The 12,437-nt window shown below is 45.1% G+C and overlaps 2 protein-coding genes across 2 annotated transcripts; one reads left to right on the top strand and one right to left on the bottom strand.

Annotated features, from left to right (window-relative positions):
* The first annotated feature begins 8,398 nt into the window (after positions 1-8,398).
* F4817DRAFT_342223 (DUF914-domain-containing protein) lies at positions 8,399-10,295 on the top strand. Its single transcript, XM_049303888.1, has one exon. The coding sequence runs from the start codon at positions 8,819-8,821 to the stop codon at positions 10,148-10,150; it is 1,332 nt and encodes a 443-aa protein (XP_049157507.1). The 5' UTR covers positions 8,399-8,818; the 3' UTR covers positions 10,151-10,295.
* An 881-nt stretch (positions 10,296-11,176) lies between these two features.
* F4817DRAFT_161718 (Caleosin-domain-containing protein) lies at positions 11,177-12,437 on the bottom strand. Its single transcript, XM_049298094.1, has 4 exons — positions 12,190-12,437; positions 12,011-12,132; positions 11,587-11,950; positions 11,177-11,497 (listed from the first exon to the last, which is right to left on the bottom strand). Exons 1-4 carry the CDS (start codon positions 12,338-12,340, stop codon positions 11,376-11,378), a joined length of 759 nt encoding a protein of 252 aa, XP_049157506.1. The 5' UTR covers positions 12,341-12,437; the 3' UTR covers positions 11,177-11,375.

The following is a 12,437-nucleotide window of genomic DNA, read 5'->3' as shown; positions in this document are numbered from 1 at the left end:
TTCTCCTATATATTTAGGGTTAGCTTTGCCATGACCATTTGGTAGTTTGACAATCAACGGCACGGATAATAAACAACACTAAGTATATTGTGCTAAATAAATCGACGTCTGATGGCTAAGGTAGGAAGAGTAATCATAGGCATGAGTGGTTTCCGTATTCCTTGTTGGCGGGCATTCCCTCTTCATGAATTTATTGTTCTGAATCCGACTGTAGGGATCAAGGCCGGTATTGACAGCAGCCGACAACAACAAAAAAAAAAAAAAAAAAACTCTAAAAGGCCTCCCGCCTCGGGTACTGATGTCGCTGTCTCTTTATTCCCCTCCAAGCGCGTAAACGCAAAGAGTTCGGTAGTGGTCGCGCGAGAGGGGGCGGGAAAAAAAAACCGAGAAAATTGACAACAAAAATCATATGCAATAAAATGTCTCTCGTTTCGCAACTTACCAGAAATCTTTAGCCCAAATATTACTTCTTTAGGCGACACCCGGTTAGCTTAGCGAAGGGATATTCGCCAGGTTCTGGTTCTATGAGGAAGAAGATAAGAAAATGAGGTTGAAAAAAGAAAAAAGACTGCACCACACAATTGCGCTGCACACACGCGACGGAAGACGAGACGTGGATTAAGAAAAGGGAGGCGGCAACGGTAACGGGAGATGGCTACCTTCAAGTAATTAATAGGAGAGTACCTAATAAGAGAAATTATCGGAGGGGGGACAAGTTGTAGTTGATCAACCAGACCGGGTCAGAATGGGGAATTGGGGGGGTTAAGAGGTACTTCCCGTACTCCGTGTACTATACTTATCTAGTACGGTGATGCTACCTCCTTCCTCATAAATTATTTACTGGGCTACTTGGTTAGCGAGTACCTACAAGTACGAGATCCAAGTACCTACATACGTCCATATATGTATCTCGAGACGTACATACATGTACCTAGGTAGGCAGGTAAGAACTTTACCTAGCATCCCGTTGGTGTGGTCCTTGCTGGACTCTCCAGTATTATTTACAACGTTTGTAAACTTCCATGCGCAATGGTGGACCAGACGATGGTGATGATTTTCAATGGGGCACAGATTAGGTAGTATTTCACTGGTTAATCATAGTTGGTCCTGCGGATTTTTTCGAGACGTTTTTTCTTTCTTCTGTAGGGTGGACATCATCCTCTTCCTTGTAGGGAAATTTTACTACCAGGGGACCATTACTGAAGAGGCAACGTTGACTAAGATGGTAGGATAAAATACATGTGGGGAAGGGAATGAGGCCGTAATAGGCCTAGTGGTTCAAAGAAATCCTGAACACACATTGCCATTATATGTGTACATACATCCTTCGTCGTCCCTTCTACCTATTCGATGAGAGTTCCAGTACTTACATACCTCATTAGGCACATGCATTCTACCTAGGTATTCTACACACACACACTTACACAAATGACAGCTGTCATTGATGATTCGATCCCCATAAGGAACTTATTATCCCCCTCCCCCTTTTTCTCCAAGACTCTGAGAATGAGACGGTGAAAATTCGAGATCCAATTTCTGTGCTTATCTATTCGCGGCTGTAAGCCGCTATCGAATTGACCATGTCGCGTCTAGCATTGACAGACTCAATCCAATTAATTAGGTAAACACATATGAACCTCTTACGGGCTATGTGTCATTAATAATAGAGAACGGAAACGAGTCCATGATATTAAAGACTTATATTATATACCAGTATATCAATGAAATGAGGACAACCAAACAGCATTATAAAAGTTCCATTCGAATTTTACTACAGTCAGTGGTGCGACAGTCCTCGCTTTAGGAAGCGGCCGTTAATTCGAAAAGATAAAAACCCGAATGGTCTAGTTACCATCGAAAAGGCCAAAGCTGAGGGGCTTTCAGGGTGGTACCCTAGAAATCTAACTACCAGAGCAGGGTCTACAGGGTGGTGCCTGCTAGTAATCAGCGGGAACCAAAATCTACATTTGCGTTTAACCTTGCCAACTCCATACTTTTAACAGTCGTCACCTTGCAGCTATTTAGGTACATCGATTGAATCCACCATCCTTCAAACGTTCTCAGATATGTTAGGTACACAACCTACATACCCAATATACCTAGGTAGTACCCAGTAAGGCACATAATAATACATTTACACAAAAGGCACGCTTCCAATTTGCTTAGAATAAGATATCTACCCCTATGTCATCTATGTCATCGTTGTGTTGTAACAGGAAGGAATATGACTAGAATAAAAATAAAGAGACAGGTCATCAAAGACCTAAGCACAAAGCCAACGTCGGAGTTTATTGCCGTCTGAACCGCCTATTTCACAAGTGTGTTGTTCCGTTTGATTAGGTACCTACATGCACTAAGGCATTAGGTATCATGACCCCCACAGCACCCATAGCACCCACCTATTCTTCTCCATGGCAGTATGGGAAGCTACTGCACACGGGAGACAGGTAGGTAAGGTACCTAGGTTAGGTACCTAAGGTACTTTTAAGATACGGTTATGAGTTCTTTTTCCTCCCCACATCTCAATTAAGTCTAAATCTCGTCAATTTCTGAAACTTGAGGCTCCAGGTACGTTTCAAACTTCAAATCATATTAATTCTTTAGGCGCTCTTGAATAGCACGAGCCTCATCTTGACTTTGACCGCTTCATACACGTTTACCTACACGTCTACCTACCTTAGGTACATACGATCCCTCTAGACCCATGAACAACCAGAAAGGGACACATATGAATACGTGTAAGTATAACGCATTAACGTGTCACTACCTACCATTGATGGTATCTTATTTTTTATTTTTTTACGGATTAATATTGGGCGAAAAGGGAAAAGCACGGACCGATTCTTTGAATATGCTCTTATTATTATTAACTGCTTATCGCCGATTATACATCGTCCTCTTTTAATTTCGAGCAAAAGAAATGACAAGCAACTACAACTGCTAGCTGTCATCTTTTCTTTCTTTCAGAAAAGAGATATAAAACATATATTCGGATCCTTCGTATGCGGTTTTCTGTCGTTACATGTGGTAAACACCGTCATGTAGCATTGTTCTGCCCTTCGAAGGAATACTTCATATGGTGCAACGGTATCCAAAAATATCCCCTTCACAGCGCGGATACCGCCAGTTCATACCGACATAGAAGCGTTACACAGCTATCGAAGACTACAAGTCCGCACATACATATAAGAGCTAATGGCTATGGAGTATACTTTGTTGGGGTCGTCTCATCAAGCATCAACCTACTTCAGGGCCCCTATTTGGCCTGCCGAACCCTTCGTAATTCGTAAATAATTGAAACTGACCGCATGACAAAACGAACTGATCGAATTTCGAGTTCCATTCGGTTAATAAGTACCGAAGCGAGAGGAATTTCCCCAAGTTCGAATCTGGCCTTACGGCGAGCCAAATCTTGCGCATGCATACATGGAAATGTACCAGCCCCTTGCCTGTCGCCTCATGGACGAGATCAAGATCCCAGTCAAACAGTAAGCGATACTTCGATACTTCGGTTGAGCTACATGTGTATGTACATATCGCCTATCTGACGCCATCCGGTCTATTTCGTGGTCCGCGGGAAATAGTTCTAGAACAGAACCTTTCAGGTTGATATGTCTCCCGCTTAGTTCTCGCCAGTACCGTTTTCGACATATTGATCATCAGACCCGGTGCTTGTAACAGTCGCCCGCCATTACCTCACACCACCCCTTACGTATAGGACAACGCAGCACATTAAAAACGTCTCTCCTGCAGCATGCAAGAAGCGCCGCGAGCGCTGATCTAAAAGAGCTAACCGTCTACGTAGGCTTGGCATCTCGCACCTCGTAAGCAGGGATTTCTATGCATAATTGACATTTAAGTCTACTGAAAACAAGGGAACACCATCCACTAGCGGTTCGCTATCCAAGCTCACGTGGATGTGAACTCCAAATATGCCACCCAACGATATGGTTCATCAGTACGGCGGCTATTAGAGAGCGTAATGCATTTGTTCAATATACCTAGGAACCGGGCAAGATGGTATAGCGCAATAAGTCATCGCAACCGGAACCCGAGTATCTGGATAGCCTAGGCTTGTAGACCACCACATCAAGTCTGCCATCCACATCTCCAACACGCAACCGTTCACTCTCCACTCCCCCGTTTTATCCTTCATACGTATCAGCATACCTCCCATACCATAGCTACGGTCTACTAATGTAAAGGAACCGGATGTTCTCGGGTTAGCAAGAACTGACGGACGCTCGAGGTCTCGTAAGCAGATATGTAATACCCCTTTCAACAATTTGAGTTATGATTCATCGTCTCGCAATTTTCTTTATGTATTTTCTGCTTAGCGCCCTTAGCGACGATTAAATTCGGGGTCTTGCCAAAATTTGACCTGGTTCAGTGGCCCTAAATATCCGAAGATACTAATTTGTGGGATGGCCCGTCGATTTGACCAGTTGAAATGGCTTTTCCATTGTCATCAATTAATGAATGGCCTGATCGGATTACAAGGTTCTTACACAGTACGATTCAGGAGTCGAGGTGACCGCCAACAAAAGAGGGTTCCTTCAGCGAGCCGATCGAGAGGGCCTAACCGTTATGTTTTCCCCACGAGCTTCCCGAATTGGTAATCTGCTCCTTTCGGTTCAATGGCGCTCCTAATTCCTAGACTAGACCCCTCCATAGTTCTACGGTTATGTATGTACGACCCCATATCGCTCTCATCCCAACAACACCCCTGAGGATAGGTAGTCTAAGTAGCGATTCCGATCCCACTACAAATCGAAAATCTAATACTCAAAGCGTTGTTATTGCCACCATCTATCACTTTTTATTACCCACTACCCTCGATATACATACTCTTCATAGATCCAATAACTCGCTTCCCATGGACTCGGTCCGCGGGGTGCCTACTGACCGGTCAGGCTAAATTAACGCGTAGGGTTACGCTTAACCTGGTTTAAAGGAATTCACATATCAGTAGTTCGGGCATTTTTAATCCTCCTTGATAGGTGGTCATTATACCGAGCTTCAAATTTGGCCGAGTACGCCATGTCTGCAAGAGAATAGCCTTGCAGTACGCTCAACGACTAGTGGAGTAGCTACTATGTAGCCAGATAGATTATTAAATTTAAATTATCATAGTGGCAAACATGGTTAAGATAGTATTTGAGAATACATGCCTTTGTCATCTATAATAGCTCATGACTGCTCACTTAACTACTTTATCTTTATTAGTTATGTGATCTCGATATCCCTACGGCCGTATAAAAGCCTTTAAATGAGGGCAGGTTTGATTCAATCTTATAGCGTCACGGCCCATGAGGCTACATTCTTATTTCTTGACTAAACAATGACATCCAGGGCTTTTCTATTTATAAGTAATTACATTTTGCGTACGAACACAATCGCCTATCCCGTATGTTCATAGAAGCGACTAGGTATAACTTTCCCTACTAACTCTTGACTAGTCTCTATCCAGTATGAGCCGTTAGGAGACCTCATTTGCCAGCGGTGACCCCCACTACCTGATCTCTAAGATATTTTCCTCTTTGTTTCCTCGGTCAACTCACCCAGCAAATAAGGCTTCCCCGCGTTTGCAGCTCGTAAGGGTCCATATGCGAATCATAGCTCCCCTCGCTTACGCTCAGCGATGACATCTACGATCTTCGCTTGAGGGATTCGAAATTCGGCAGATGGGCCGAAAGCAAATGCGTAAAGCTGTTTTGTTGATCAATATACTTGAGTGATATAGGTATGTTAACTAGAAAGGTAAGGTTCGAGGATCTGAAGCCAGTGCTGGTATTCGGAGGCGACATGATAGGTCTGGGATGCCGTGCCACATGCACAGTCCTATCTTTCCATCTTCGCCTCGCCAGGACCAAGGCACCGGCTTAGGGAGCATCTGTGGAGACCCGCCTGGCAAGTAGAGTCGTTATGGGCCATAGTACACTCCGATCTAGGGACCCCATCTTAGGTCTAATAGGTCGGGCGACAAATCTATGTATGCCACCAACACGTCAAGATCAAGATGTAATTTCCGGGTGTCATTGGTAAAGCGCCAGGCACGTGCTTCGACTTCGCGCCCAACGACTGATGCGAGAACTGGCTGCCGCCAAGATCCTGCGAGCTCGCGCTGGTGGATCCGGCGCCCGCGGTCGAATCAGCCCAATCGATGGCGAGTGCTGACCTCCTTCTGCGTTCCAGCTGATCCGGCATGATATGGTCCCCGACGTCCGCCCGAGGTTTGGGTTTAGCTGCCTTGCTATTCGTCGGTAAGTTACGTTGTCGGACGAGAGCGTGCTCGCTGAGCTGATGGGACTGGGGAGTCTTAATGATATAACTACTGCATTTTCGTACGGTATTTCTATATACCACATGTTATCTCACCTATCAGGCAATTGAATGATGACGCAGGCATACAACTAGGCTATTGGCATGATAACCCAACCTATCCAGAGTAGTTAGTGTCTATATCACTCCCGTCTAGGAGCGTGATCTCGGGATATTAAAGGGGTAAACTTTCATCTAAGTTGCAATATCAATGAATAATATCAGTAGCAACGTTGTAAATTCCTGTACCCTGTTGAGAAGTAATGCCCCTGCCTTAACTTGCGAAGAGCACATTATCTTGATGTCAGAGACTTGCCAACCCCGATAGGCAAATAGGAGGCCACCAGTCCTCTCGCTCAACACATTTCTGAAGCCTTTAATCGAACGTAGGTTACGAGTAGACTGCTCTTGAAGCTAGCATACTTAATTATCGTATTTGTATAACCCACCGAGCAGTTCCACGCAGTGCCTATATAAAGGAGGTTGCCTTCTCGGGGCTACCCAGATGTAGATTCACGAGCCAATATTCATAAAAGAATCATATATGTACTTCTCGCTTGCTAGGGAGGCCCTCTTGGTGGGCGATGTTTTCTATTTCGCTAAGTTGTATAGAATAGTCATCTTCAGCCAAAGCTCTTCGAGAGCATCCAGCTGCCAGAACCAAGTATAGCCTGTGCGCATAGTTATCAATGATAGCTTGTCGTATGGATCTCCTATTTGAATTATTAAGAGTAATGGCCATAATAGATTATCCCTTAGCTACCTAGTTTATAAGGAACTTGACGGCGCTCGTGAATATAGTTACACCAGCCATATTTACGAGAACGAGTTTTATAAGGATACATTGGTTTTACCCCGATACATGTAGTATTCCATTAACCCTCTAGTGCCAGCCTTTCAGAGTTTTCCATGATTGTTGCATCTATTGTGATCTTGCGTGAACCTGTAGGTTCCTCTATCATTTATAGGCTCTTCTGAAGAGCTTGATAGTCTGTGGAATGACGAGGCAGGTGTTATAGCTGTAAACCTATATCCTAGTAAGTCGAGATGATTATATAAAAAGATAGGCATTCGCATATTGCACCTTTGGCTCTTCTCCTATTTCAAACGTAGCTCTAACTTTAGCAAAGCTCTTAAAATACCTGATGCAAATATACCCAGTGAGCTCATGAAACTTGCCCATAATCAGCTCATACTAGAAGGCTAGATATTCTATGGGGTCTAGATAAGCCTTAGGTGAATTCCGTCGAGATAGCGGTTTGGTTTAAACTTAGGCATCACATGGTCGCACCAACAAGTCAAACACTTGGACATTATTATAGCTTAGAGACACTATGAAACCTTGTGAAGCACTTAGCAGTATGTATAGTATATCCATGCTAGTCGACAAGTATATTATCCCCCACGAACGCCACGGCAAGCTAATATGCGTGTGCTTAAGCTTACCGTGTTCCTAGTCTTCCATGTGGCGTGCTTATGGGCAGCTTTCAGTTCAGCTGGTGATATCGATTACTTGGTGTATTGGACACAAGATTGGCAATATGGCGATGAGACTTTACGTTATCAAAATTCTCCATTCAATATTCTGACTTATCAAGAAGAAGAAGGTAGGTACCTACAGTCGTATTATTCAAACGCTGGTTATTTGCGGTATCGAAGGTTTCTAGGCCTTCAGTGAATTATATATTTATTTGATATCTAATTGATGCCAACTGTAAAAAGACTAAAGACTTTAGTTTCATGGAAACTGACTCGTAATAATAGGAAGTAAATACTATGTACCTAAACATGAAAACTCATTGATAGTGACTGAATCCCGCGCTAATAAGAGTTTAGCAACTGCATAGGCCTGGAAACATGTGCTAATATAGTGGAGACCGGCGATAGGTAACCACGGGGTCTAGCCTAGGGCTAGCCTTGTTAGTTAGCTGAAAGAGAACCTGGGCTGGGATAACACCAACCAATAGAAGGCCCGAATTCAAAGATTTTACGAAAGCAAGCACGCCTGTGGTATGCCTGTGGTATGCCTGTAATACCCCACGAGCACCCCACCATACACGGAGGTCGCTTTCCAGATCTTGTCTAATCTACAAGACCAAAACCAACTTAGACAAGACCAACTTAGACAAGACCGACCAGACCCGATATAATTTTTTCTTCTTCAGTAACGATTCCGCCTTAAGCTATCAACCCTTCGCGTCTTGCAAATAGACAGGCTATAAGTTAGACTTATATACGTCCTATGAACCGAGTTCATCTCATGACCTTTTGCTTGTCTATTATCTCAAATCCCGCCCGCGCGCATAGACTTATGTGCGCTCTCCCATCGAGGTAACATCATTTGCAGGCGACTTGAAGTCTTTGCGCTTGCAGTAGGGGGGACGACAGAAAGACTTACACGAATATAATCTGGGATATTTGGATACCAGATCATAATTATAATCCATTTGGCGCATTTGCATTTAATCAGGATACCCGTCTCGCTTGTCGATTTTGTATGAGATTCTCAGATATCTCATCTACCACCGTACAGACATTCCGAGACACATTTATTAAACGAGCCCATCGACACCAAGGATATAGTCGGATGAAGCAATTCGAAATGGACGATTATAATAAAACAAGCCAATTCCAGGCTCCTACCACTACCGTCGAAATAACAGGCGGTAGCGGCACCAACGAGAGCCGTTACGGTGCCACCAACACCGATCGTGCTACCAACGAAGCCGTCAGCCACGGGTTGCAGCAGATCGAAGCTAGGAAGTTCCATTGGTATTCATACTTTACTACCACCGACTTCTGGATCGTCCTCTTGCTAGGCCAGACGCTCTCACTGTGCATCACAGCTACCAACACCTTTTCTACCTTCCTAGCCAACGGCGGCGTTTCCATTCCAGCGTTCCAGACCGTCTTCACCTACATCTTGCTATCGCTCATCTACCTAACGTATACGCTCTATACCTACGGCTTTAAAAAATACGGCAAGATCTTGCTGCGGGATGGCTGGAAGTACTTCATTCTTAGCTTCCTCGATGTTCAGGGTAACTACTTCACCGTGCTGGCTTACCGCTATACGAACATCCTGTCCGCGCAGTTGATCAACTTTTGGGCCATCGTGTGTGTTGTTATCATCTCATTCCTCCTATTGCGCGTGCGGTACAAGATCTTCCAGATCCTCGGCATACTAATCTGCTGCGGTGGTATGGGAATCCTACTCGCTAGCGACCACATCCAGGGCACTAATGGGGGTGACGGAGAAAATATGCTAAAGGGTGATTTGTTTGCTCTGGTTGGAGCCACATGCTACGGTCTTACCAACGTTTTTGAGGAGTGGTATGTCAGCAAGCGACCCATGTACGAGGTGCTGTCTTTCATGGGTCTCTTCGGTATGCTTATCAACGGCGTTCAAGCGGCTATTTTCGACCGCGAGAGTTTCCAGCAGGCGACGTGGAGCAACTCCGCGGCTGGGTACCTTGTGGGCTACACGCTGGTACTCGCATTCTTCTACTCGGTGGTGCCGTTCCTCCTGCGCATCGCCTCTGCGGCTTTCTATAATATCTCGTTGCTAACGGCCAACTTCTGGGGTACCATCATCGGCATTCATGTGTTCGGATATGCGATCCACTTCATGTACCCGATCGCCTTCGTTTGCATCATCGTCGGCCTAATCGTGTACTTCCTTGCGGGAAGCATCCTCGGCGAGTCCAAGAAGCCCTGGCTCGGTGACAACCAGGAGGACGGCGTGGCAGGCTTTGGAACCGCGAAGCTTAAGGCGCTGAATGAAGCGAGGAAACAGGGTATGGCCCCGGCGACTAATGATACGGTTTAGGCTTGTATATGATTATGTGTCTTGGGTCTTAGATAATGTTCATGAGGGGGAGTTGGGAATTGAGGGCCGTAAGATACCAATGCCTTTAGCTAACCTAGGTACTCATCAGAGTGTTTTTCTGCGTTTAGCTCGACAGTATATGCAATGAAAATATTGTTCTATAATCTCTTTCAAGATGTCAAGTGTTCTCGGTGACTCTGTGGGCAACCCTAAGGTAAAACCATGACGTGGCTCTATCCCGGAAAGACATATTTGCTTATACCCCTTTACTATGGTTGCTACAATATATTGTAGCTATGTCGCCATATATGGTCTTATATGGTGGCTTGGATGATACACAGAAAAGGATGCTCGCCTATACCTGAAATAACTAGGACGTCCCATTCTTACGCATGGTAAACGAAGCCTAAGACTCGAGGACCTCAAATATGTCGTGCTACGAGCGATTGCTGCCGAAACAAGTTTGTGCTTGTGCCTTCTCTAGAGAGACGGAATAGCTAACGTCCAGCCTCTCTCCTAGATGATTTATATTTTATTTCCAATTATCGACAATGCCTTACTACGTATTATGCTGGGTATGTAATTCCTGGCCTTGGCTTTCTGGAAAATCTGCTGAGGCTCGTCGACGTGTTCTCGGTGTGCGTGCTGTCTGAAGTGATATGCTTGGGCGGTGCTAAGGAGATGGTTTGTTTGAGGGTTGAGATGGGAAATAATAGGGGCTTGGTTTGCACAAGGAGGATAGCGAGGCGGGTTGTGATGGTATATGGAGGGTAAGAAATAATTGTTCATAGACGATACGTATAAGTGAACTGGGAGTGTATAAGCGTGTTGGTTTAAGGTGCTGCAACTAGTGTAAAATCTCGTCCCAATATACGTTGTTGTCTAGTCGTAGCCAATAAACTTGATGACTTCTTAGATTGGAGAGACACTGGCTTTGACATTCATCTTCGCGTTTTCGATATCTTGATGAACCGAATGGTATACCTGAGGGCTAGATAAGCCCCTTTTCAGGTCATGCGACTGTATGCCATAATTTATTATCTATTAATACAGGATAGTTTACACATTGATTACCTACCTAGCCTAGGTACCTAGGTATGTAGGGAGAAATTTGCCTTCGTCGTGTTGCTACGTCTACTGTAACTTGTGAGTTGAGAACCTGTCTTTTGCAAGTCTGGTCCAAACGCTCTAGCTTCCCTTCACTATCATTGAACCATGCTTAAGCCTATTTCTTAGCCGCTCGCTGGTTCGCAAGGGTATAGAAGATACTCCCATCGTAGATCCTCCTAATGTCGTCTTTCCTCATCTTGCCGTCTGCCGGCCACAGCATCAGGTACGTCGCGAGCCCTATAATCTCGAGCATTAGTCATGTATTCTTACCACCCCGACACGACACAACAGGAATAACAGGTATGTAAGTAGGTATATTCACTCACACTCAAAGAAAGCCCCAAACCACCCCACAGGATCCATAATGCACCTCTGCCCCTTAAGCAAGTCCACGACATCCCAAATAGTCAGATAATCGCGGCCCTTGCCATACTTGGCAAAAATATCCTCGAACCGCTGCGGTATAAACCGGCCCTCGGTGTCGAACGTCCCCGTGTCGCTACCGTGTTTGTCCTTGTGCACGTTGGCGATGAACACTCGGAAGAATGGGTCTGGAAGCCACCCTGATACCGTCGGGTAGGAGAAGTTGGCGTGTATTATGAAGACTGAGAGTAGGGAGAGGAATATTCCGAAGCCGAGCCGGTGGAAGCCCCGGAATGTATCTTGCGGCCAGATTACACCGTCGTGGTCCTGGGAAAGGGGTTAGTATGTTGGGATAGAGTAAAGAAAGGGGTAAAAGAGTCTACTTACGAAGTCGAAGAACTCGCAGTGCTGCTGGAGTACTGTTTTATCCTGGTGCTGTCTCGCCCATCCGTCTTCCGTTGTTCCGTAGGGCTTCTCATAAGTCGCTGCTATGTTGGCCCGAGCAGTACCTATGCGGGTAAGTTAGCGAGATGGTATTCCGTACAGTCGAAGGTGAAAATACACACCAGTATGCGGTAACCTCTGGTCATCATCTGGCTGAAGAAACGGTTTCCTCTCAACCGTCACTTTCACACTCGGTATCGTCGACACGACAGGCGGCTCAGGACTGCCGTTCAAGCCGTTAATTTCGTCTATGCTTTTGACCTCGACAGGCATTGTTAATTATTATCACAAGTATTCGCTGTGAGTTGTACTGTATATTTTAGCTTGGAGCTTACTATTTTGTATCGAAGCTGTGATTAGTGTAGAAACT

Source organism: Daldinia loculata, assembly GCF_022478755.1.
Source record: "Daldinia loculata strain CBS 113971 unplaced genomic scaffold F4817scaffold_36, whole genome shotgun sequence".
Taxonomy (NCBI): Eukaryota; Fungi; Ascomycota; class Sordariomycetes; order Xylariales; family Hypoxylaceae; genus Daldinia; species Daldinia loculata.
This window is presented reverse-complemented; position numbering and strand designations above follow the sequence as displayed.